At 34.6% G+C, this 24,162-nt stretch overlaps 1 protein-coding gene across 1 annotated transcript; it reads left to right on the top strand.

Annotated features, from left to right (window-relative positions):
- The first annotated feature begins 3,576 nt into the window (after positions 1–3,576).
- LOC127786644 (cytochrome P450 CYP72A219-like) lies at positions 3,577–7,917 on the top strand. Its single transcript, XM_052314179.1, has 5 exons — positions 3,577–3,934; positions 4,065–4,282; positions 5,472–5,725; positions 6,451–6,841; positions 7,199–7,917. Exons 1-5 carry the CDS (start codon positions 3,643–3,645, stop codon positions 7,622–7,624), a joined length of 1,581 nt encoding a protein of 526 aa, XP_052170139.1. The 5' UTR covers positions 3,577–3,642; the 3' UTR covers positions 7,625–7,917.
- The last annotated feature ends 16,245 nt before the right edge of the window (positions 7,918–24,162 follow it).

Raw genomic sequence — 24,162 nt, 5'->3', positions numbered from 1 at the left:
AAACCTAACCAGTCTTCAAATTGAATCAATCCAACCATCAATTTCAATCAATTCAATTCAAGTATTTCCATTTAATCCAAATTTTACTGACTCTTACGCACTGCCACTTGCTTGCCAGTTTGAAGGTCATGTTCAACTAATTATTTTTATATACACTTTTACCTACTTTTTTTTTTTTTTAGTAATTGGACATTGCATCCTTTTGATTTTTCTATGAAAGCAAATATATTTTAAAAAGTAAATCATAGTAACCCTAAAGTACCAAAAAAAAAAAAAAAAAGAATTACAGAAATGTTTGTGAAAATAAGCGTAAGTGTAGTAGGTGGAATTTATATTTTTTATTATTTCATGATTTTTTTTTGACACATAAAAGATTATTATAAATATCTATATATTAAGAAATGTGAAAAGATTTAATCCGTAATTTAATACTTATCACGAAGTGTCAATCTCTATTTAAATCACGAGACCCTTTCTTTAATGATTCATAGTCTTCCATTAATGATTATTTTTAATAATATTGTTACTTTTTTAAAGTTACTTGTGAATCAATGTGAAACTCATAAAAATAATTAATATATTTAATTTATTTTTATATGTTAATTATTGTTTTGTTAAGTAAAAAGGAAAAGACTAATTGTCAAAGATATTTAGTTCAAGTTATCGAGACTTAGAAGATAACTTACGAATTTTATATTTATTGACTTCATTTATCATGGAAAGACTATTTAAGGGATCCATCAAACCCTAATTAAATTTAAAATGGTAATATCGTTAATTTATTTATTCTTAAATTTAATTAATAAAAACAATAAAATATAAAAACACAACTAAAAAAATATTTACTTTCAAATAAATGGAATCCCTAAACCTTAAACTTTTACTTAAATCAACAAATTATCTTCTTGTAGTCTAATTAACCATTATTTAACATGAGTAATTGCTAAAAAAAATATTTTTTAAAATATCAATTTTTGAAAATAATTTCAAAATACCACCTTTCTAGAACGTTTGGAGTTTGAGAGTCTTATATACCGTTGACTAGTCAACGACTTTTGTGTAATTGCCAATATAAGTATCGGCAAAGTGGTATTTTGGAAAATAATTTAAAAAATATATATATATATATTTTCAATTACTCTAGGAACATAATAAATAAATAATTGTATTTCTTACATAAAACAAATTTTATTAATATTCATACATTAGAAACATAGAAAATTCTAAATCATTTATATTATAAATTAATGACACAAATGTCTCATCTCTTTTTTAAATTTTATATAAAATAATAGGAATTTATTAATCATCATAGAGAAGGAAAGCGCCCATATAGCAATAACACTAGTTATATATATTAATTTGATATTATTTTTATAAAAAAATTTCCTGCAAAATGTTATGTTATTTTTTGTTCAGGTAACATAACATTTGTTCGATCAATGCGGACAAAATGAAAAATGGGGTGTGGGTCCCCTCCCTTGCATGTCCACGCTAGAGGTGTCAAAAGGGCCGGGCGGCCCGCGGGCCGCCCGGCCCAGCCCGTGACGGGTCGGGCTTTGGCCCGGCCCGTTACTGTTCATACGGGCCGGGCCTGGCCCGGCCCCCATTGGGGGGCCGGGCTGGGCCAAAGAAATTGGGCCCACGGCCCGGCCCGGCCCGGCCCGTTTAAGGGCCCGGCCCGGCCCGGCCCGTGGCCCGTTGGGCCCTTATGGGCCGGGCCCATGAGGCCCTTATGGGCCAGTAAGGCCCTTACTCATTTTTTTTTTAATTTTGTTATTATTTAGTAATTATTGATATTGGATATTAAAAAATTTAATTTCGCAATATATATAAATAATAACCATCAATTAATTTATTTAAAATTTTTAAGTTAAATTTTTTATATATTTAAATTATAAATAAACATTCTCCTTTTGATATGTACATTATTTTTCATATCAATTCACAAAAAAAATTATAAGGAATATAAATTAATGAAATAATATTTAAAACTTAAGAATTAAGATAGAAAATATTTTAAAAAGAAACAAATTAATTTTTATATATGTATATATTATGTGTATTATTTTTAAAAAAATTATTTAAAAAAAAAGAAAAAAAGGGCCGGGCCCACCGGGCCCGGCCCGTTAGGCCCGTGGGCTAAGGGCCCGGCCCGGCCCTCTAGCCCACGGGCTGGCCCGGCCCGGCCCGGCCCAGCCCCTTTGTAGGGGGGCCGTGGGCCGGGCCGGGCCCTATCAATGATAAAAGGGCTCGGGCCCGGCCCGGCCCTTTTAGTAAAAGGGCCGGCCCGGCCCGTTTAAAAAGCCCGTGGGCCGACTCGGGCCGGACCGGGCCGGGCCGGGCCGGCCCTTTTGACACCTATAGTCCACGCTAACCAAATTCAAAATGAGTAAAAAATTAGATCTATATCTGTCTTTTAATTATATATCTTTATTTGTGTTTTCTATTATTATATAAAAATTCATAATTATTACCAAACTTAAGTTAAAAAAAAATGCGCAAATAATAAGCTCAGACTTAGTATAAACTCAAAAGTTAAATACATAATATAAGGGTTAAAAGCCGTACAACGAAACCTTGGAGATATTTTTAGCAAACTCAAGGAAGGACTGAGACTTTCTTTTGAGATATTTTCGCGATATAAATTATCTCTAAAATTCTCTTTAAAAATTATGTAATTGCCGGCGTAAAGTAATTATAATCTTCAAATATAGAGATAATTAAAACAATACCATACTCTTAATAATAAGTTATTATTAAATTTGGGAAAATATGCCCAATCCCTCACTCTTTTGTCCCTTCTTCTCGCCGTCTCTCTCTGTGTTATATCTCCTAAAAGAGTAATTAAACAAATGGAAAAGACCACTAGCAGCCGGCCGCGACCACGCCGGATGTTGGTTGGTTCGGCCGCTGCCAAGTAGTGTTGTTATCCTATGAGGTTTCGTGTTAATCAATGATGTTAGACAATATATATATATATATATATATAGTAAAGACTTTTGACTTCTGTGGATGTCTCCATCAGGGGGTAGCATCAACCTAGACTATGTGCTTAGTTTGCATCTCTATTAATCTCTTTTGAAATAAATAATGGTCAAAATATTTATAAAAAAAAGAAATTAGATAAAGAATTAATAGGTTGCTTCTTCGACTTTTCTTCTTCAACCCACGACTAAAGTTGATTGAAAATAGAACATAGGTGTCCCAAATTATTATGTATATATTTTTATAAAAAATAATATTACTCCTTAGTCCTTAGTCCAATAAATATAATATATATCTATATTGTTTTGTTATTATTTTCATAAAAAATTGTGAAAAGTTAGGAAATAATTTTTTATTTAAAAAATTATTATTGATATATTATTATATATATCTTGAAATACATAATAATATTAAAATATTTAAAATATCCTTCATTAAAAATAATAAGACGTGAAAAATATTTTTATTATTTAAATATATTATGTAATCTAAAATATATCTAAATAATGTGCTAATAACATGACTTTTTGATTTGCTCTATATTATCGAGAATTTTGTTTATATCTCCCGTACATCCCACACCACTATTTTGTTATCATCTCCAAGTTCACAACTTTCTCTCTCTCTCTCTCTCTTTCTCTCTTTCTCTCTGTGATGATGGAGATTGCATTCATGGCAGCCATGGGCATGGCTTGTGCCTTAGCAGCGGCGGCGTTGGCGGCGTGGTGGACTTGGGCAGTGGTGAATTGGGTGTGGGTGAGGCCGAGGAAGGTGGAGCGGTGGCTGAGGCAACAGGGTCTCGCCGGAACCTCCTACAGGCTCTTGTATGGAGACATGAAAGAGAGCTCCCATCTGCTCAAGCAAGCTCTCTCCACTCCCATTCCTCTCTCCAATGATATTGTGCCACGCGTCATGCCCTTCCTCCATCGCTCCCTCCTCCATCATGGTACCTAGCTATTAATTTTCGGGTCACTTTAATTTTTACAAATAATTAATATATACTACGTCCGTGGAGACTAATTAAAATTAATAATATAAAAGATAAAATAAATTCTTTATCTAATTTCTTGGGACAGGAAAGAAATCATTCAGCTGGGAAGGGCCATTAGCACGAGTGAACATAATGGAGCCTCAGCTGATAAAGGAGATATTGTCCAAAAATTTTCACTTCCAGAAGCCCCAGACCAATCCGCTGGTGAAGTTGTTAGCCACCGGCCTAGCAGACTACGACGGCCACAAATGGGCCAAGCACAGAAAGATTATCAACCCAGCCTTCCATCTGGAAAAATTGAAGGTCAACAACTTCAACTTACATATGTGTTTCACATATACGTACTATTTTAGCGGGCCACATGTTTTGATCGAATTTGGAGTCGAGACAAAACCCGAACCTAACTAGGCTGAGTTGGTTTGGATCTAGCTACTTCGTGGTTGAGTTAGATTTAATTTGTTTCAAATTTTCAAACCCAATCGTGTTGTTTGAATTAGGCATCGTTTGGCGAAGCGGTTTGACCGCTTATAAGTTATTAGTATAGCTTTTCTGCTGTCCAGCTTTTTAAATTAAGTGTTTGGTAAACCTAAATAGCTTAAACGCTTTATAGCTTAAACGCTATTTGAATAGTTTTTTCAAAAGCTCCTCCCCCTCAACTTTTGCAAATCGCTGGTGGAGAAAAAACTGTGTTGACCATCGAAATTACCAATCTATCCTCAACCAAATCATCAAATTCCAACCCATATCCTTCTTCTTCGACGCAACGAATTTCCCACACCGCCACTGTTGCCCGTCGCCATCCGCCTCGCCATCGTCTCCAGCTCCTCCTATAGTCATCGTCGCCCAGATCGGCCGCCGCAAGCCGGCTCCTTCACCGCCATCGCAAGCCTAGTTCGGTCGCCGCAAGTTGCCTCAGTCCCGTTACCACCATCGCTGCCTCTGCTTTCAGATTCGTCGCCGCAAGCCGACCAGCGCCGTCGCATCGCCTCCTCTCGCGCGCCTCCTGCGCCGTCGCCGTCCCCTCATGCGCCGTCGCCCATCTGCTTCTCCATTGCCGGCCTTCTTTTTCACTGTGTATATATGTGTGTATATATATAATATGTAATAATATATATTTAGTTTGATATAACATATGTAATAATATATATTTAATTTTTTTATAATTTATTAACTGTAAGTATTTTAGCTAGATATTAATTTATTTATTTTTTAAATTGTATTTTTTGAATTTTATTTGTATTATTTAATATCATGTCTATTTTAGTCTTTTTGTCAAGTTCTAACAGCTTATCAGTTTTTATAAACCAAACACATAACTTTACACTAATAGCTTAAAAGTATATTTATCCAAACATGTTATCAGTTTAACCGCTACCCAGATTAAACACTATTACACAATTTAAATACTACCCAGCTTAAACGCTATTAAAAAAAAGCCTAGCCAAACTAAGCCTTAATATGATGTGTGTTTTGGCGGCGTTTTAATTTGCAGCGCATGTTGCCGGCGTTCCAGGCGAGCTGTAGCGAGATGATTAGCAGATGGGAGAACGTAATAGCCGGCGCCGGAGAAGGGGCAGCAAGTGAAGTGGACGTGTGGCCGGAACTTGAAGCTTTTTCCGGGGACGTCATATCTAGGACGGCGTTCGGCAGCAGCTACGAGGAAGGAAGAAGGATGTTCCAACTCCTGAAAGAGCAGGGCGAACTTACCATTCAGGCCATCAGTTCCGTTTACATCCCAGGCTGGAGGTACTCTACAATCAACTTTTATATCCATCTATGGTCTCATGTCACATATAAGATGCGGTGGTGTCGTTGAGAAGCTTTCATGGGTCAGTCCTTAAAGGGACTCATGGTGCTATATAGATTACTGACAACCTATTGGGGGTTATTTATACTGGATTAATTGATGACACCCTAAAGTTATTTATGATGGCTTTGAGTAACATGGTGTAAAATCAAATGGCCCCATGAGGCAAGCCTTGTGGCTGGCTGGGACTTGGGTTTGGTGAAACTCATTCTAAATAAGTGTCCATTTAAGACTAGTTTAATGACTTGTTAATATTCATAGGTTGTAAAAGAAATCCGACAATGATAGTCCTATAATATATATGATTGATGTATCAGTTTGTTTCTTAATTTTTTTCACTATTTATTAAAAAATCATTTATGTAGACTTTTAAAAAAAAGAGTTATATATAATCAAAATCATTTTTTTTATAAATATACTAGAATAACGTGTTATATCCAATACTAGAATAATGTGTTAAATACACTTCCTTTGTAAGTGTCACAGTGCAAAAAGAGGTAGTGGAGAAATTTCACCCCCTTAACACTCGATATTAGATAGCATAGTACAATCCTAAATATATATTCTGTATCTACATAAGTGTGCATGTGATTAGACGACATTATTATTTTCTTATGCATGCTTAGTAAAAAACAGAAAATCATAGGCTTGGTTAAATGTGCAGGTATTTGCCAACCAAACGGAACCAGAGGATGAAGCAAATTGACAAAGAAATTAGGGGTCTCCTGAGAGGCATAATAGACAAAAGAATGAAGGGTGGTGAAGCCAGCAAAAATGACTTACTGGGCATATTATTGGACTCAAATTTCAGAGAAGTTCAGCAGCATGGAAATGGGCATAGCAACATCAAGAAGGTTGGAATGAGCATTGATGAGGTGATTGAAGAGTGCAAGCTGTTCTACTTGGCTGGCCAGGAGACCACCTCAGTCTTGCTTGTATGGACACTGGTTCTCTTGAGTTGGCACCAAGATTGGCAACACCTTGCTAGACAAGAGGTTTTGCAGGTGTTTGGGAATGAAACTCCAAGCATTGATGGCTTAAGTCATCTCAAAATTGTAAGTATATTTTCGAAGATATATTGTCAGATCACTGAGGTTTAATTTGAAGATCAATGCTCCTTCTTATGAGCGACAATTTCGTTAGCTTTTCGTACTCCCACTTAAAAAACATGCATGAGAGGTCGAATGGTGATTTTTTTTTTTTTTTTCATTTTGTCGCTGCACCAACAATCAACAACGGCTCAAAGTGGGAGGCCAAATGGTCAATTCTTTTGACCATTTTCGAGCCTGTATTAGCATTCTCTTTGGTTACACGGTTAGATTTGATTTTTCTAAAGATCTAATCCTATCTGGCTTGAGATTTGAGGAGTTATTCAACGATACGCAATTAATGTGTATTTTTTTCTTCCTAAGGTAACCTCCATTCTGTACGAGGTTCTGCGGTTATACCCACCAGCCGTTCAGTTAACTCGAACTGTGCACGAAGAGACGCAATTGGGAGGAATTCGCCTACCTGCCGGCGTTGTCCTTGTGTTGCCGGAAATTCTACTTCATCGCGACCAAGAAATATGGGGGGAGGATGCCGAGGAGTTCAGGCCAGAGAGGTTCTATGAAGGAGTGTCAAACGCGACGAAGAACCAAGTTTCATACTTCCCATTTGGTTGGGGGCCTCGGGTGTGTATCGGACAAAACTTTGCCATGTTGGAAGCCAAGATGTGCTTGGCAATGATATTGCAACGATTCTCTTTCAAGGTTTCGCCATCTTATGCTCATGCTCCAATTGCTATCCTTACTCTTCAACCCCAATTTGGAGCTCAACTTATTCTCCACAAACTTTAATATTGCACACGTTGTATCCTTTGTATTAGTAAACTATATATATATAAAAGAAGGGCGGTGATATATAGGGGTGCCACTGGAGTACCCTATACTGCATGGTGGGCTCCTACCATGCACTGTAGGGTCAGCCGACGGAGTTGCCTGACTCCATGGCCATCCCTATCTATATACATAAAAAAAAAATAAAGGAAAGGGACAGAATTAAATTATTTTAATTCTCCCAGCTATGTTGTTTTCATTCTCTCCTAATTAATAGTATGTTTAGTGCTTGTTTGTTTGGTTTGAGGTTTGTCCATTTTGTCGTCACAATTTGTGAGCTTAATCTCATATTGACAGTATACTTGGGTGTATTTAGTTAGTTTTTAATGAACCTATAATCATCTTTAATTAGTAGTTTTAAGTAAGGACTTACAATATTACAAGCCTATTAGGACTAAATCATTAAAATTGCTATCGTTTTGGTGTGGGCCGAAAAAATAATCTAAGACTAACTAGAATCAGATTTAGATACGGAAATTTTAATCTATTGAGGATGCTAGGCATTAAGAGGAAGGGAATTTGTCATGATCTAATTCCATGCTGATAGTATTATAGAGAGATCTTTGATATATCTCCCAACCCCAACCCATAAGTCACATTCGATTAGTATTTTTAATTCAGAATATGTGATGTTATAAGTAGTATTGTAACATTTCGCATCGAGTGATAGGAAGGACCCAAACAACTTATTCTGATGGACCTACACGAACTACCCAAGGGGGTCACCCATCCTTGGATTACCCCAGGTCAAGCATGCTTAACTTGAGAATTTTTTGTCAATATTCAACCCAAAAGGTATCCAGTTGGTGTTGTTTCCTTTCTTACTTATCCTCGATATATACTATTCTCTTTTGGGCTCCCGGGGTATTACATTCTCCCCCCTTGAGCACATGACGTACTCGTCATGCGACCTTACAACTGGTCCCAGATCTTCTTCCTTTTGGAGGCTGCCATCCTAGAAGCCTGCCAGGAGTTGCTCCTTGATCAGGCCTTGCGCCCCGGCGCCACTCCCCACCCTCATCGGATCGCCTTCTATAAGAGTCGGCTCTGATATCACCTATAACATCCCGCATCGAGCGATAGGAAGGATCGGAATAATTTACCCTGATGGGTCTACACGAACTTCCTAGGGGGGTCACCCATCTTTGGATTACCCTAAGTCAAGCACGCTTAACTTGAGAGTTTTTTCTCAACATTCAATCTAAAAGGTATCCAAGTGATGTTATTTCCTTTTTTACTTATCCTCGATATATACTATCTCTTTTGGGCTCCCAAAATATTACAAGCAGCATATCTAGCTAAGCCAAGACAACTATTGTCTGGAGTAGAGACTAGGAAAGTGTTTTGACACCAACTAGGATTAATTTGTTTGAACTATGAGAATTCTTACCTAATAAAGACACTAAATATTAAAAAGAGGGAGTTTATCACTGACCCAATCTTACATTGGTAATGACAATATTGATGGCAAAATATCACACTTATAAAATCAAATAATCATGTTGCTAGCAACTTTTTCATCCATCACATTGCACTAATCACAAGTTGCAAATGAATATGCTGAATTGAGATGGGAGATGGGGAATCAAAATAATGTTAAGCTGTGGAAAGCCCTTTATATAAAGATAGTGCTTAAGATTAAGAATTGGAAAGTAAGGTTAATATAAGAAACTAATAGGAAATATCAATTTATAAATTCTAAAATTGCATAATAACAACACCAACACAGGAAGGGATACCATACCAACATGCCAAAGATCACCCTGCAAGTTGAAGATCCAAGTTAATTATTAATAGTGGCATCTATATATACAGGATAAATTTTGATTAAATAAATTCTTAAACCAGTCTCTTCATGCCGAAGATCATTGTGCTATATGTGTGAGAATTGATCATAAAGCTTACATATAAGTGCCTTTTGCGAGTATCGTTTCTCTTTTTATTTTAGTTATTTTAACTTCTTATCTGATCATCATGTTCTATGTGTGAGAATTGGTCATAAAGTCTGCAATAAGTGCCTTTTGAAAGTGTAACTTTTCTTCCCATTTAATTATTTTAATTTCTTAGCTCATTATGGTATAGATGTGAGGATTGGTCATAAAGGCTACACAAGTGTCTTTTGTTGGTATAACTTCTCTTTCCATCTTAATTATTTTAATTTCTTAGCTCATCATATATATATATATATATATATTAAATTCTAAATCTTAAACTTTAAAAAAATGAAATTAGCCATGCTAAAAATAGCAGATCCTGTTCCTACTTTCGGAATGATAAATATGAATACCTTTATGATACTGAACATTTGTGTATATGTATATATATATATATATTGTGATACTCGTGTATTATTGTATTATATATTTATATTTATGTGACACAAGATATAAAATATTATTACATAAATATCATTATAAATATATCTTATAACTGAACGTCCAAATAATATTTTTAAAATATTTTAACTTCTCAAACTAAAAAAGGGAATTTAACAAGTTGAAAACAATCCCCATCTCAAATTGCCATTAATGCCAACACATAGCAGCATCGGTTCTTGCAACTTGTGATTAGTGCAAATGAAAAGGTTGGAAGCAGCATAATTATTCATTTGATTCCTAAGTTTGATGGGTTTGCCCATGAATATATACATTGCCATTCACTTCCTTAATTAGTGTTGACTACATACAGTTGATAATGACTGAATTGATATAATTAATTAAGAAAAATTAAAGAAAGATATGATAATGAATTGATAAATCTATGCTATTGAATAAATAAATAAGGGAATAAAAAAAATTAACTTAGCAAAATGACTAGAAACAAAATAGATTCACATTTCTCTATTTTAACAGAAAAAATTCTACTATCAATAATAATCAAAGTTGCAACTAAGGATTTTGAAACATATAAAAAAATTATTTTCGAGTGTGTTTGTCATTTGTCTACCACATGTTTAGTTCAATTTACAAAAATATTTTATTTTTTACTGCATCAAACACCTATAGAAATTAGCTAACCAACTGGACATTATAAGAATCGTGAATTTGGGTGTTTTAGCACATTAGCTAATGCATTCGACTCGTGATGGAGAAGAATATCCAAAATTGTTTGCAAAATTGAGAATTCAAGATATGTTTTATTTAGAACAAATATTTTATTTAATGACAAGAAAAAAATGATGGTCTATCCCTACTAAAAATTACAATATAAAATGATAACAAGCAAGAAGCTTATAAGTATGCCATTGCCTTCATCAGCATTGGAGAGAAGAAAGGAATGTGCATTTGAAAGGGCCTCTTTACATAGCATGCAAAATAATTCTTTGACCATAGAATTAATGGAGAGTAAAATTCACATACATGCTAACAAAAAATCATTCATTTCTCAGATCTCACAGATAAATTAGCAGCGTCTATATGTTCTTTGGAGTTCAGTTATCTTATCATATACGGGCAAAGCGGAATTAATCCGGACTGTGCTGCAGGGAATTGAGTGTTACTGGTTGTCGGTGTTGTCTATTCCATCAACGTACGGTCATTGATAGCATTTATCGTTTGTGTAGGTAATTCCTTTGGAGTTCAAAGCAGCCCCTTATATCTTGGAAAAATATTTGTTTATTTAAATTGGAAGACGGCTTGGGTTTCAAGGATTTGAAAGGATGGAATAATGCTTTGATCTTAAAGCTTCTGTGGAACATTCACTGCACGAAAGAGTGGTTTTGGATACAGTGGATTCATTTGTTAGATATATATATATATATAGATGATCTAACATGCTACAAACACCAAAATAGTATTTAGATCAATGCAAAAAAATAAACAAAAGTTACCTCTAGTCATTGCAGTTTTTTTCAGTTTTGATGTTGGTTCTTCTAAGCTCTCAAACACCTCAAGTGATGGTGTCTGATGAAGAGAAGGGATGACGAGCTTAGGGACCAAAAACATGAATTTATATTACATTCTTTCATCATGAAAACATAATCATAAGAGCATAATATGGGCTAAAGAAATTTAAAAAATTCATTTACAACCCACAACCATAATAATGAAAAAGCATCTGGGCCACCTTAAGGAACTTTACATTCTCCCACTTGGTCCAAATGTTTAATCTGATGCCTTAATGTAATCTTATTGATTGTCGCTTCTTAAGAAATAAATACATGAATCATGGTTGTTACTTAATGAACAAGCCTTATCATTCTTGGTCCTATATAGATGCGTTTTCTCAAATAAATTAAGGTGCACATGAATATGAGAAAACATTACAATAAATAAGGGTGCGTTCTTTTTGCTTTTCAATTTTTAGTTTTGAGTTTTGAATTCATTTTTAGTTTTCTATTTTGGTACTCTGTTTTTAGAAAATTGAAAACGCGTTCTCTTTGAAATTTTGAAAATATTTTTTTAATGATATTTTATTCAATAAATTTGATTATTAAGTAAATTATAAATATTTAATGTTAATATATTATTAAAAAAATATATACATTTTAAAGTTAATGGATTTTATAATATTTTTTCCATTACAATAATAAAATATAAATAAATATGTTTTGGATGAAAACACTCAAAATAACTTTTTGTTATTTTGAGTTTTCTTTACAAATTTTTTTTTTTGTTTTCAAAAATGTATTTTTAAAAACAGCAAAGAGAACGCGTTTTCATTATTTTAAAAAATTGAAAACTAAAAAAGATTTGAAAACAGTAAAGAGAACACAACCTAAGAGTTTCGTCCATATACCAAATGTATACAATTACATAATGGAACCAAGTCCCATCTTGTCAACATGATCCTTGAATTTCAATGGTGGCATGTCTTTAGTCAAAGGATCAGCAATCATCAACTCAGTATTGACGTGTTCAATGACCGCTTTCTTTTCTTTAACACGTTTCCTTACGGCTAAGTACTTAATGTTGATGTGTTTACTTCGACTTCCACTTTTGTTATTCTTAGCCATAAAGATGGCAGTTGAATTGTCACAGAAAACTCTTAATGGCTTATAAATGGAATCCATAATTTTAAGCTTAGATATGAAACTCTTGATCCATACACCGCGCGAAGTAGCCTCAAAACAAGAGATGAACTCGGCTTCCATAGTGGAAGTGGCAATCAAGGTCTACTTGACACTTCTCCATGATACAGCTCCACCGGCCATCATAAAAATATATCCTGATATTGATTTACGAGAATCAACGCAGCCAGCAAAGTCGGAATCTGAGTAGCCAATCACTTTCAAATTATCTGTCCATCTATACATAAGCATGTAGTCCCTTGAAGGTATCTCAGTACTTTCTTTGCAGCTTTCCAGTGGTCCATACCCGAATTACTCTGATATAGTCCTAACATTCCCACAGCAAATGCAATGTCAGGCCTTGTACAGACCTGAGCATACACCAGGCTTCCAACAATAGAAGCATATATAATGTTCTTCATTTCTTCCATTTCAAAATCGTTCTTCGGGCATTGGTTCAAATTGAACCTATCACCCTTCACAATGGGAGCTATACTTGGTGAGTAATCTTTCATCCGAAATCTCTCTAAAACTTTATTGATATAGGTTTCCTGAGACAGACCCAAGATGCCTTGAAATCTATCTCTATGGATCTTGATGCCAATGACATAAGATGCTTCACCCATATCCTTCATATCAAAATTTTCAGAGAGGAATTGCTTTACTTCATGTAGCAAACCTTTATCATTGGTTGCAAGCAAAATATCATCCATGTATAAAACAAGAAAACAAATCTTACTCCCACTGACCTTTTGGTATATACATTGATCCATGGGGTTTTTAACAAATTTGAATGAAGAAATTACCTCATGGAATTTAAAATACCATTGACGGGATGCTTGTTTTAGGCCATATATAGATTTCTTGAGCTTGCAAACCAAATGCTTAGCATCACTAGAGGGGAATCCTTCAGATTGTTTCATATAAACCTCCTCATCCAGATCTCCATTGAGAAAAGCCGTTTTCACATCCACTTGTTGCAACTTAAGGTCAAAATGAGCTACTAATGCCAAAATAACGTGCAAGGAATCTTTCTTAGATATAGGAGAAAATGTCTCTATGTAATCGATTCCTTCTTTCTGAGTGAATCCCTTAGCAACGAGTCTTGCCTTGTATCTCTCAATGTTACCTAATGAGTCATTTTTAGTCTTAAAGACCCATTTACAGCCAATGGCTTTTGCATCATGAGGCAACTCAACAAAATCCTAGACTTCATTACTCTTCATAGAACTCATCTCTTCCTTCATGGCATTATACCATAAGTTTGATTCTTTGTAACTCATGTCCTGTGAAAATAACTCAGGATCATTTCTGGTTTCAATGCTATAGTCAGATTCTTATAGGTATACTATATAATCACTAGCTAGGGATTGTTGACCTCTTAGTTCTAGTAGATCTCCTTAATGTTGTATCAACATCTTCCTGAGAAGCTTGTGATTCAACTGGTTGTTTAGGAGGTGCTGGTAATTCCTGAACTGCTTGATTTATTGGAATGTTGTCAGCAACATGTGGAACTTTATTTATTGGTTGTTTAACACCAGTTGGAACTTGAGGGGTGCTGTGAACTATAATCAATCTATCATTTGAGGTGAAAGGTTGAAATTCTGAATGATCATGTTCAAGAATATTATTCATGATATGATCGCTCCCACTAATCAATTCATTCTCAAGAAACTTGGCATTTCTTGATTCCACAATCCTAGTGATGTGAGATGGACAATAAAATCTGTATCCTTTAGACCTTTCGGCATATCCAATGAAAAGCCCACTAATGGTCCTCGGGTCTAACTTCTTTTCTTATGGATTATAAATTCTTACTTCAGACGAGCATCCCCAAACACGCATATGTCGCAAACTCGGTTTCCAACCTTTCCATAATTCAAATGATGTATTTGGAATAGCCTTAGTTGAAATCCAGTTTAACATATACACAGTTGTCTTTAGTGTTTCAGTCCACAAAGATTTAGGAAGATTAAAGCTACTAAGCATACTTCACACCATGTCCAATAATGTTCGATTTTTTTTTTCTGCCACACCATTCTGGTTTGGTGAACCAAGCATGGTGTATTGAGCAACTATTCCATGCTCTTGAAGAAATTTAGTGAACAGACCAAGTACTTGTCCATCATTAGTGTATCTACCATTATATTCTCCACCCCTGCCTGATCTCACGATTTTTATTTGTTTCCCACATTGTTTCTCTACTTCAGCTTGAAAGATCTTAAATGCATCTAATGCTTCGCTTTTGTTATGAAGCAAGTAGAGATACATATATCGTGAGTAATCATCAATAAAGGTGATGAAATATTTTTGACCATGTGAGTCCATGTCTGGACTACATATATCAGTATGTATGATTTCTAATATGTTTGAACTCCTATTGGCACATTTTTTGGACTTGTTGGTCTGCTTTTCCTTAATGCAGTCCACACATGTTTCAAAATCAGTAAAATCTAGAGTACTAAGTACCCCATCTTTTATTAATCTCTTAATTCTCTCTATAGAGATATGTCCTAATCTTCGGTGCCATAATATAGATGAGTCATCGTTAATAATACACCTTTTAGTACCATTATGAACATGCATTGAATTGTAAATGGTATTATCCTATAAATTAATACGATAAAAACCATCAGATAAAATACTATTCCCAACACAATCAAAGTTACAAAACAAACTGAATGATGTATTTGAAAATTTTAAGGAATATCCGAAAGGCATAAGTCTGGAAATTGAAATCAAGTTTCGTGAAAAACTTGGAACATAAAAGGTTTATCTAATTTTAAAATAAAACCACCACTTAAAGTTAAAACACACGTCCCTATAGCCTCCACATGTGAGCCCATCTTGTTTCCGGATAAGATGCTTTGTTCACTTCCCATTGGCTTTCTTATGTTTTGCACACCTTGCAAGGAGTTTGCAATATGGATTGTAGAGCCAGAGTCAATCCACCAGGTGTTAATATTAACATTAACTATATTAGATTCATAACAAACAAACGATATTGGATTACCTTTATCTTCAAGCCATTTTTTGAATTTAGCGCAGTCCTTCTTCATGTGTCCCTTCTTCTTATAGAAGAAACACTTGGACTCCTTCTCAATATCAGTCTGGGGTGGTATTTTACCCTTCCCTTTCTGATTGACATGAGATTTGTCTTTTTCCCGTCTTGTAGTTAGCATTGCGCTTTCACCATGCTCCATCACAAGCCTACCTTCCTCTTGAACACACATTGTCATTAATTCATTAATTAACCACTTATCCTTATGAGTGTTGTATGAGATTTTGAATGGCCCGTATTGTGATGGGAAAGTGTTCAGGATATAGTGCACTAGAAATGAATCAGACATTGTAGCCTCGAGTTTCTTAAGTTGAGCCGCAATGTCCCTCATATGCATGATGTGCTCACGCACACCTTTTACGCTGGTAAGCCTTAAGGATGAGAACTTCATAATTAGGGTGCTTGCTAGTGTCTTATTTGAAGTGATGAATTGATCATCAATGGCTTTCAGTAGGTCCCAAACTTTTTCATGCTGATCGACCGAACCACGTATACCAGCAGAAATTTTAGTCTTAATGAACATCACGCTATGGCAATTAGATCGCTCCCATCACTCATAAAGCGCAATATCCGCTGCAGTGCTGGTACCAGTGATTGCCGGTGGCTCGTCTTTCCTAATAGCATAATCAATGTCCATCCACCCTAAATGGAGAAGAATTCTCTCTTTTCATAACTTAAAGTTATCACCCGTTAATTCAAGAATATCGTAACGAATATCAGAGAAATTAGCAAGTTGTGAAGCTGGATAAATATCATAAATGCTTATGTAAAAAATTTGAGGTCTAATTAAATAAATTGTATGTTTTACCAATGTAAATCATACATGAATGAATCTAATGACATAAAAATTGCATGTGGACTAAATTTTTAATTCAAGCAGATTCACGTGTTTCTTATGATAGAATTATCAAATTATGTACTAAATTCAAGATTTATAGGTACATTAATTCTATTAAAATAAATTTTATGATAAACCATCAAATTATATACTAACTCATAATTCTCATGGGAATATTATGAGAATAATTTGATATTTTATCCTAATTAATTATATAAATATAATAAAAGTTTCTATGAGATAAAATTTATTATATTAAGTATAATTAATTACAATTAATGTCTATGAATCTTCATGTGATTCCAAATAAACATAATATATAATTTTTATTTAATTAAGGGTGCTGTGGCTAATTCTTAATTAATTAAAATTATATGGATCACTAGACATTTAAATATTATGCATAAAACTAAATTTTATGCAAATGATCTAAATTGCATGATTTAGCTATATACAATACGTTATCTCATGCATAAAAAAATAATATTACATAATTAAATCATAATATTATGCACATATTATTAATATATGAACTCATTCAATATTTTTCATAAATTAATATGGACATAATAAATTAATTTATGCAAATAATTGAAGTAAATAAATACAAAATTCTTTATTTTTATTTTTAACAGAATTGGGTAGCAGTTATTCTCAATTTTGCAGACCTAATAATGGGTTAAACATGCAACCCAATATTTAAAACATTAAATGACTCACTTAATTGTAAAATTAAAACATGAAAAACAAGCCCACTAAAATAACACACTAGCCCCATGAAAACATGTCCAAATCCATTTAATTAAAATAATAGCCCATGAAAACAGGTCCAAACCCATTTAATTAAATAACAACTCATGAAAATAGGTCCAAACCCATTTAATTAAATAACAGCCCATGAAAACAGGCCCAGCCATCCTTGACACTGTTGAACAGTGTCATCTTCAACCTCCAGCCGAGTCATTTTGACTTGGTTTCAACTTGTTTTGAAGACCCAGTTAAATCTCACTATTTCAGCCATAAAAATTGATGATTTAAATTGTAGAACACTCACAAATCAACTTCCTGAAGATTTATAAACTTAAATCATCGAAATATGTCACAACCGTGTAGATTTAATCAAAATTTCAACATATAATCCTGCAGGAAAAATTTTTAGAATGTTGAAATGTCATGGCAGAGGCAAACAATGCTCTGATATCAATTGTTAGATATATATAAATGATCTAACATACTACAAACACCAAAATAGCATTTAGATCAATGTGAACAAATAAACGAAAGTTACCTTCAGCCATTGCAGTTTTCTTCAGTTCTGATATTGACTCTTCCAAACTCTCAAACACCCCAAGTGATGGTGTATGATGAAGAGAAGGGATGATGAACTTAGGGACCAAAACCTTGAATTTATATTACATTCTTCCATCAAGAATATACATACGTTTACCACTTTACAACTCAATCAGTAAGTATGATCATGAAAACATGATCATGAGAGCATAATATAGGTCAAAAAAATTTAAAGAATTTATTTACAACCCACAACCATAATAATGAAAAAATATCTAGGCCACCTTAAGGAACTTTACATCATCATGTTTACTTGCGGTCAGATTCAATTTGGAGGAGGCAGCCAAGAGGGATGACTCCCCCATTCTCCATTCTGAAAAGGATCCTGATTATTAGAGACAATCTGTGCATTTCACAAGGATCAGTGAAGGCTGCTATTAATATGCTTTCATCGTGGGGCATTGGAGCAGATTTCAGCACTGCCAAGGCTTACGACTTCTGTAGGACGAAAGGTAGGAAAAAGGTTTGGGCCACTACTGTTTGGAACTCCCTCATCACACCAAAGCATGCTTTTATTATGTGGTTATGCGCTCAAGGGAAGCTGCTTACGAGGGACAGGATTCACTTCATTGATATAGCTCGTAATTGTAGCCTATGTGGGTCTCATGAAGAATCACATCAGCATTTATTCTTTCAATGCCGAGTTAGCACAGCTATCTGGGATCATATAAGAGCTTGGCTTGGCATTAATAGAAGGCTGCCAACGCTAAGAGGTGCTTTAAAATGGAGCAGGAGTGTTTTAAAAGGATCATCTTGGCAATGCAAGGCTAAGAAACTTGGGCTTGCTTGTACTGTTTACTTCCTTTGGTCGGCTTGGGATCGTCACGTTTTTGAGGGCCAAGTTCCCTCCATCTATTTCATTATTAGTAAGGTTTAAACATATGTATACAAGGTTATCTTCTCTTTGGATCCATATGTTTTAACCCACTACGAGTACTTGGCCTTGCGACAAGTTTAGTCGCTTTTTGGGCTTTGCCTGGGTATGTCTAATGTATTTGTACATTACATTTTGATTAATATACACTTTTACTTTTACTGATAAAAAAAAAATTTAAAGAAAATATTGATACATAGACTACTTTGTTCAGCAGTTATTAATGATCATTGTGACAATAATTAGATGTGGATGCATTATGAGAATAAATTATTTGTTTAATGTCTATTTTGTAGAATTGACATCAGCTTATTTAAAATTAGATGGAACTTAAGTTAAATAATTTTATTATTACGTATCACACATATTTTGAATAATATTTATATCACTCTATTTAATATTTTTTTTTAATATAAGAGACAACAGTTTACTGTGTCCTTCCTTTTTCCTTGAATTCAATTAAATATTCTCTTTTGCTATTTCTAACTCATATTAATTTTGGTATCAACTATATAATCTATTCTAAAAAAAATCTTAATTTAATTCAACATGTTTAATTCTACATAAAAAAATTTAAGAAAACATTACTGAATTAAATAGTATTTTAAAAGAAATATATTTTTGCTTTTCATGATTATATTATCTACAAAATTTATGTTTATGCACTTCACTTGACAGGTGTTAATTAATTAACAATTAATATCATCATAAATATTTTCTTTTTAATATATATTGAGACAAATCTATTATTAGTCATTAATTACACACTGATAATATTCTTTAGGCACATATAATAACTCAGGAATTATGCATAATAACTGATAAGCACACAAGAATTAATTTGTGCGTAATTTTGCCCATGAAGGCTTGACCCCAGCGATGATGTCCCATCTCTTCACATGTGTCTTGTCCATCTTAATTTGTTTGAAGCATTATTATCTAGGGCGACCCAATTTGTTATGATATATATTATTAAAGTAGTTATAAATAATAATAAAAACAATTGTTATTCACGTCGAACAAAATTAATAAAATTTATCCGACATGAACAAATCAAAAGAGAGGTGTGGGACCCACACATCCACTCTCATTGGACAACATACTGTTATCCGCATCGCCCCTAAAAAAAAATGAGACCGACACACTCACCCCCTATAAACATGCTAAACACAAGCAGCCTTGGTAGATTGCTTCGTCAATTGAGTCACATTAGAATGAAATTTCTTATTTAATTCACTCAACTGTTTCATGTTTAATCGGTTTTGGGTTGCCGCACTACAAGAGGTTTGATTTTTTCTAGCGGTTAAAAAACTATCGGAAAAAGTAAAAAAATCGCCGGTAAAATTTTTACCGGCGGTAATTTTTTCTGCCGAAAATACGTCCGTCGGAAAATATTGCCGGCGGTTTTTAACTCCCGGGAAAAAAAATTTACCAACGGTTTTGTTGAACCACCGGTAAAAATAAGAATTTTCAGCGGTTACTGGAATTTGCCGGCAAAGTCAAAGCTTTGTCGGCGGTTTAAAAACCGCCGGTAATGATATTATTACCGATGGTTAAAAACCGCCGGCGAAGGAAAATTGACTTTGCCGGCAGTTTAAAACCGCCGACAAAGTTTTTCCTTTGCTGGCGGTTTAAAAACCGCCGGTAAAATTGTCAATATGTACTTTTGCCGGTAGTTTAAACCGCCGGCAAAGGTGAACCGCCGCAAAAAACTAAAATGCAGAAAACTAAAAGTGTGTTCAAACATAATGAAGCGGCATAATTCAAAGAATTGTCTAAATCGGACAGGTTCAGGTCCATGTCTTCTTAAAATAATTTGTCCAACATATGCTTTCATCCAAATTAAACAAAAGCTAGCTATTCAACATCATGGACCGGTTATCTTGGCATTTATACCAGTTATACAAATTTTATGCAGTAAAATTCATTTAATAATGGACTAGTAAATAGATAGAAATAAAAAAACAAAAGACTGCCTAAGACTAGTAAATAGATAGAAATAATAAAAAAAGACTGCCCAAGGAATACATACCATCTCGTTTAAGAAGATCACCACCCTGCAGCATAAGTAAGAAAAATTAGAGAAATGATAATTAAGAGGCGTCCTTTATATAAAATATGGTTAGGTACTGCAAACTTTAGCATTTTTAAGTGGACAACTCAGTAAGTACAACCTTAAAACTACATCACAAGAAAAGCAGTCGTGACCGTCAGCCCTGTGTCCTACAGCATAAACAAGGATAGCTGACTAAAAAGACAAAGACCACTCTAAATCATGCTTAAACAGAAAGCTAAGCACACGTAATTAATCGCAATCCACAGAATAATTCCCAAGCACAGTAAGGACTAGGGACATACCTAAGCCACCGATCCTTTGACAGCGCGATGGAAAAAGGATCCTTTGTAGTGTAGAGCTTTTCCAGCTCTAGGACTGATTCCCTTCTCCCCTGAAAAATAAGAAATCTTAGTATCAGATAGGCACAGATAATCCAGAATCAGCAACAAAATGTTTTTTCTTTTTAAAAGATAGTAGTAGGAGATGAGGAAAAATCAAATTTTGCATAAGTCCTACTCCAGAAAGCATCACAAAACAACACCAGCAAATTTCAATCTTCATCAACTTTATTCTGACCTGCAACTATGTTGCAAATCATGACCATAATGCAACCACAACTAGCTTCATTGAAATGATGGGTAACATCAGCCCCAAAAATGATGGTACATCACTAACTAGAGGTATGCGCCTTGAGAGTGCATCAACAGGTACTGTATTCCTTCCCCCAACTTTCACGTTAATCTTCAAGGCCACATTTGCAAGATATTGTTTATTCATCCTAAATACATGCTTTGTTAAACAGCACTGGGAAACAATGCCAAGATCTGTCTCACAAATCCGCTTCACATCACCTGAAGACATAATATAGTTCAACAGAAGAAATGCAACATGTTGAACCCAAAATAGAAATGAATATGAAGCATTCTTTGAACCAATGTGAATTCCATACCATATAGAGTACCATTATTATCAGGCAAAATGACAATAAGCAGGTCCAGCTCCTTGCCCTGAGGATGCAGTTTGGTCATAGCATCATGGAACCGAGCTTTCAAGACCCTTTCTACCTGATCAGGGCGGGCACTGATTGGTGGAAGCACAGGTTCGCGATGAAATACCTATTCAGACCACCCCAAGGCTCAGATGAAACAACTCAATGTCATCACAATGATAAAAAAAAAGAGTCGCTTCACCTTGTCAAATTTTGAATTTGTTCTCCAAAAAACGGAACAGTTACAAGAAATGATTTAAGTAAATTAAGATACATGAAAAGGCCCATACCATTCCTGAAATTACACACATTTGTGCAAGCTCAGAACAAAAACTACAAGCCACACTGTCTTGCACATTCCTTGAAAAGTTTATGCAGATCCAACTGTTCACTGTTCCACCATTACCATAACTCTCTTTCTTTTTCTTTTTTCAAATAAAAAATGAACTGCCACCCTCGTTAAAAGAAATAAGATAAATTATGCATGCATAGTGTCTTCGCTAGCACTGGTAATCAATAAAATGAGCCAAACAGATAAGCTACAAGCATCAATCAAATATCCAACATATTTACTTACAGCAACATTGCGCATTATGATAAAAAATGAATGACAAACATGACAATTTTCTCCTTAACATATTACATCACTAATGTGGGAAGAAATAAAACTTGTCGCACAATCAAGACAATTAAGAAATCCCTACACATTAAATTTCCAGAAAATAAATGCAAGGTTATCCAATCAAATTTTAAGAATGCTAACCTTATTCATCATGTTCCATTGACCAACTTGAGGCAAACAATTCTTTTCTCTACCTGTGTCATGGTAGAGAAAAAAAGTTGATAAGAAAACAACCTGAAGAATGTCGTACTCACCTTCACACGATCAGCATCAGACAATGGTCTAAGAGAAACTTCCCTATTCAGAAGCTGAGCCACAAAATCGATGACAGGCAGTGGCTCAATAAAAGCAGTAGAGGACATATCTGCACAGGAAATTTACATTGGAATGAGAAAACCACTTAGCTTAAAGGAGACAACTCACATTAAGAAATTCAAAAGCAATGCAGAGTAACATTATTTGAGCATCATCTGTAGATGGTCAGCAGTATAGGTAAACTCTGGAATCTTGACAAGGGAACCATAATCACATAAATAATCAACAAATTATTTACCTATATTCAGAGACAGCCCCATCTGAGTAGGGCGAATACTCTGATAAAAACCACGCCAACTTTTGAGTCCTTCACCCAATGGCTGCCTTCTTCCCAGATCAGGAGAATAAAATGAGCGCCCCACAGGACAGTATCTGCAACCAATTCCATTCCTCTAAAAAGTCAAATCCACATTAGAATAGTTGAGATGTAACAGTGGAGGAAGAATACTACTCTAGCAGTATCTTTTTTGAGACCCAACAAAACTAGAAAACAAGAACTGCAAAAATTAGTACCACTGCAATGTTACTAATAAAGCCAAATGCCATGAAAACCCATAATTCTCACTGCATTGTAGGCAATTCACGCAAAACAATGTCCAAAACGCGTAGCTCCCTTGAAGTTTTTCTGACGTTTCACAATTAGACTTTGACTTATCTGTGTTGACCTCTTTTCCAATATTGCTCGAGGACACTCGGACCATGTTATAAACATATGACCACAGAAAAATGGCTCCTATCTGAAGCATCATCAAAGCAGGAAAATAGTTAGACTTTATACTCCAAATTCTGCATAACTAGTCACAAGAAGTAATGCAATGAATAGACAAGATGTGTTCTTTTACCAATAATAGCACATGAGAGTAATATTTATGATGATGTGCTCAATTTGTGCATGTGAAACGTGCTTCTGTAATCTGATAAAGAGAAATATCACTCATGGAATTAAGAACAGGATCTTCTACTGGCATGGTATAACACTAACAGCTAACAGCTTACAAGAAAGCAGCTGATAGATTGAATCATAAAATCAATTAACAAATGTGGAAAGTAAGCTTGGAGTTTTGCATCAGTAACCAATTCAATTATATTTTCTCATTCTGTATCACTTTAATCTTATCGACACATATTCCATTTAAGGTAATTAAATACATACCGCCATGGAAAGTGAAGCATAAGCCATTGCATATGTGTGGCAGATATCAGGAATAAGGGGGCAATCAATGAGAGATGAAATGAGTATTTCTACAAGCTATTCAATAAACATGATGAAACAAATATTATGTTGGGCATTTTGATAATTCCAAAGAAGATAGAAACTATATATCTTATAAATGTACTTGTCTGAAAGATGTTTAGCAAGGAATGCAACAAATAAAAGAGAATAAAT

Source organism: Diospyros lotus, chromosome 1 (assembly GCF_014633365.1).
Source record: "Diospyros lotus cultivar Yz01 chromosome 1, ASM1463336v1, whole genome shotgun sequence".
Taxonomy (NCBI): domain Eukaryota; kingdom Viridiplantae; phylum Streptophyta; class Magnoliopsida; order Ericales; family Ebenaceae; genus Diospyros; species Diospyros lotus.
This window is presented reverse-complemented; position numbering and strand designations above follow the sequence as displayed.

Excerpts from the sequence above, each read along its gene's own strand:
- LOC127786644 (XM_052314179.1), top strand. The coding sequence starts at position 3,643 with ATGATGGAGATTGCATTCATGGCAGCCATGGGCATGGCTTGTGCCTTA. Across the intron at positions 4,283-5,471 it reads TCCATCTGGAAAAATTGAAG|CGCATGTTGCCGGCGTTCCA; the intron begins GTCAACAACTTC and ends TTTAATTTGCAG. Across the intron at positions 6,842-7,198 it reads GCTTAAGTCATCTCAAAATT|GTAACCTCCATTCTGTACGA; the intron begins GTAAGTATATTT and ends TTTCTTCCTAAG.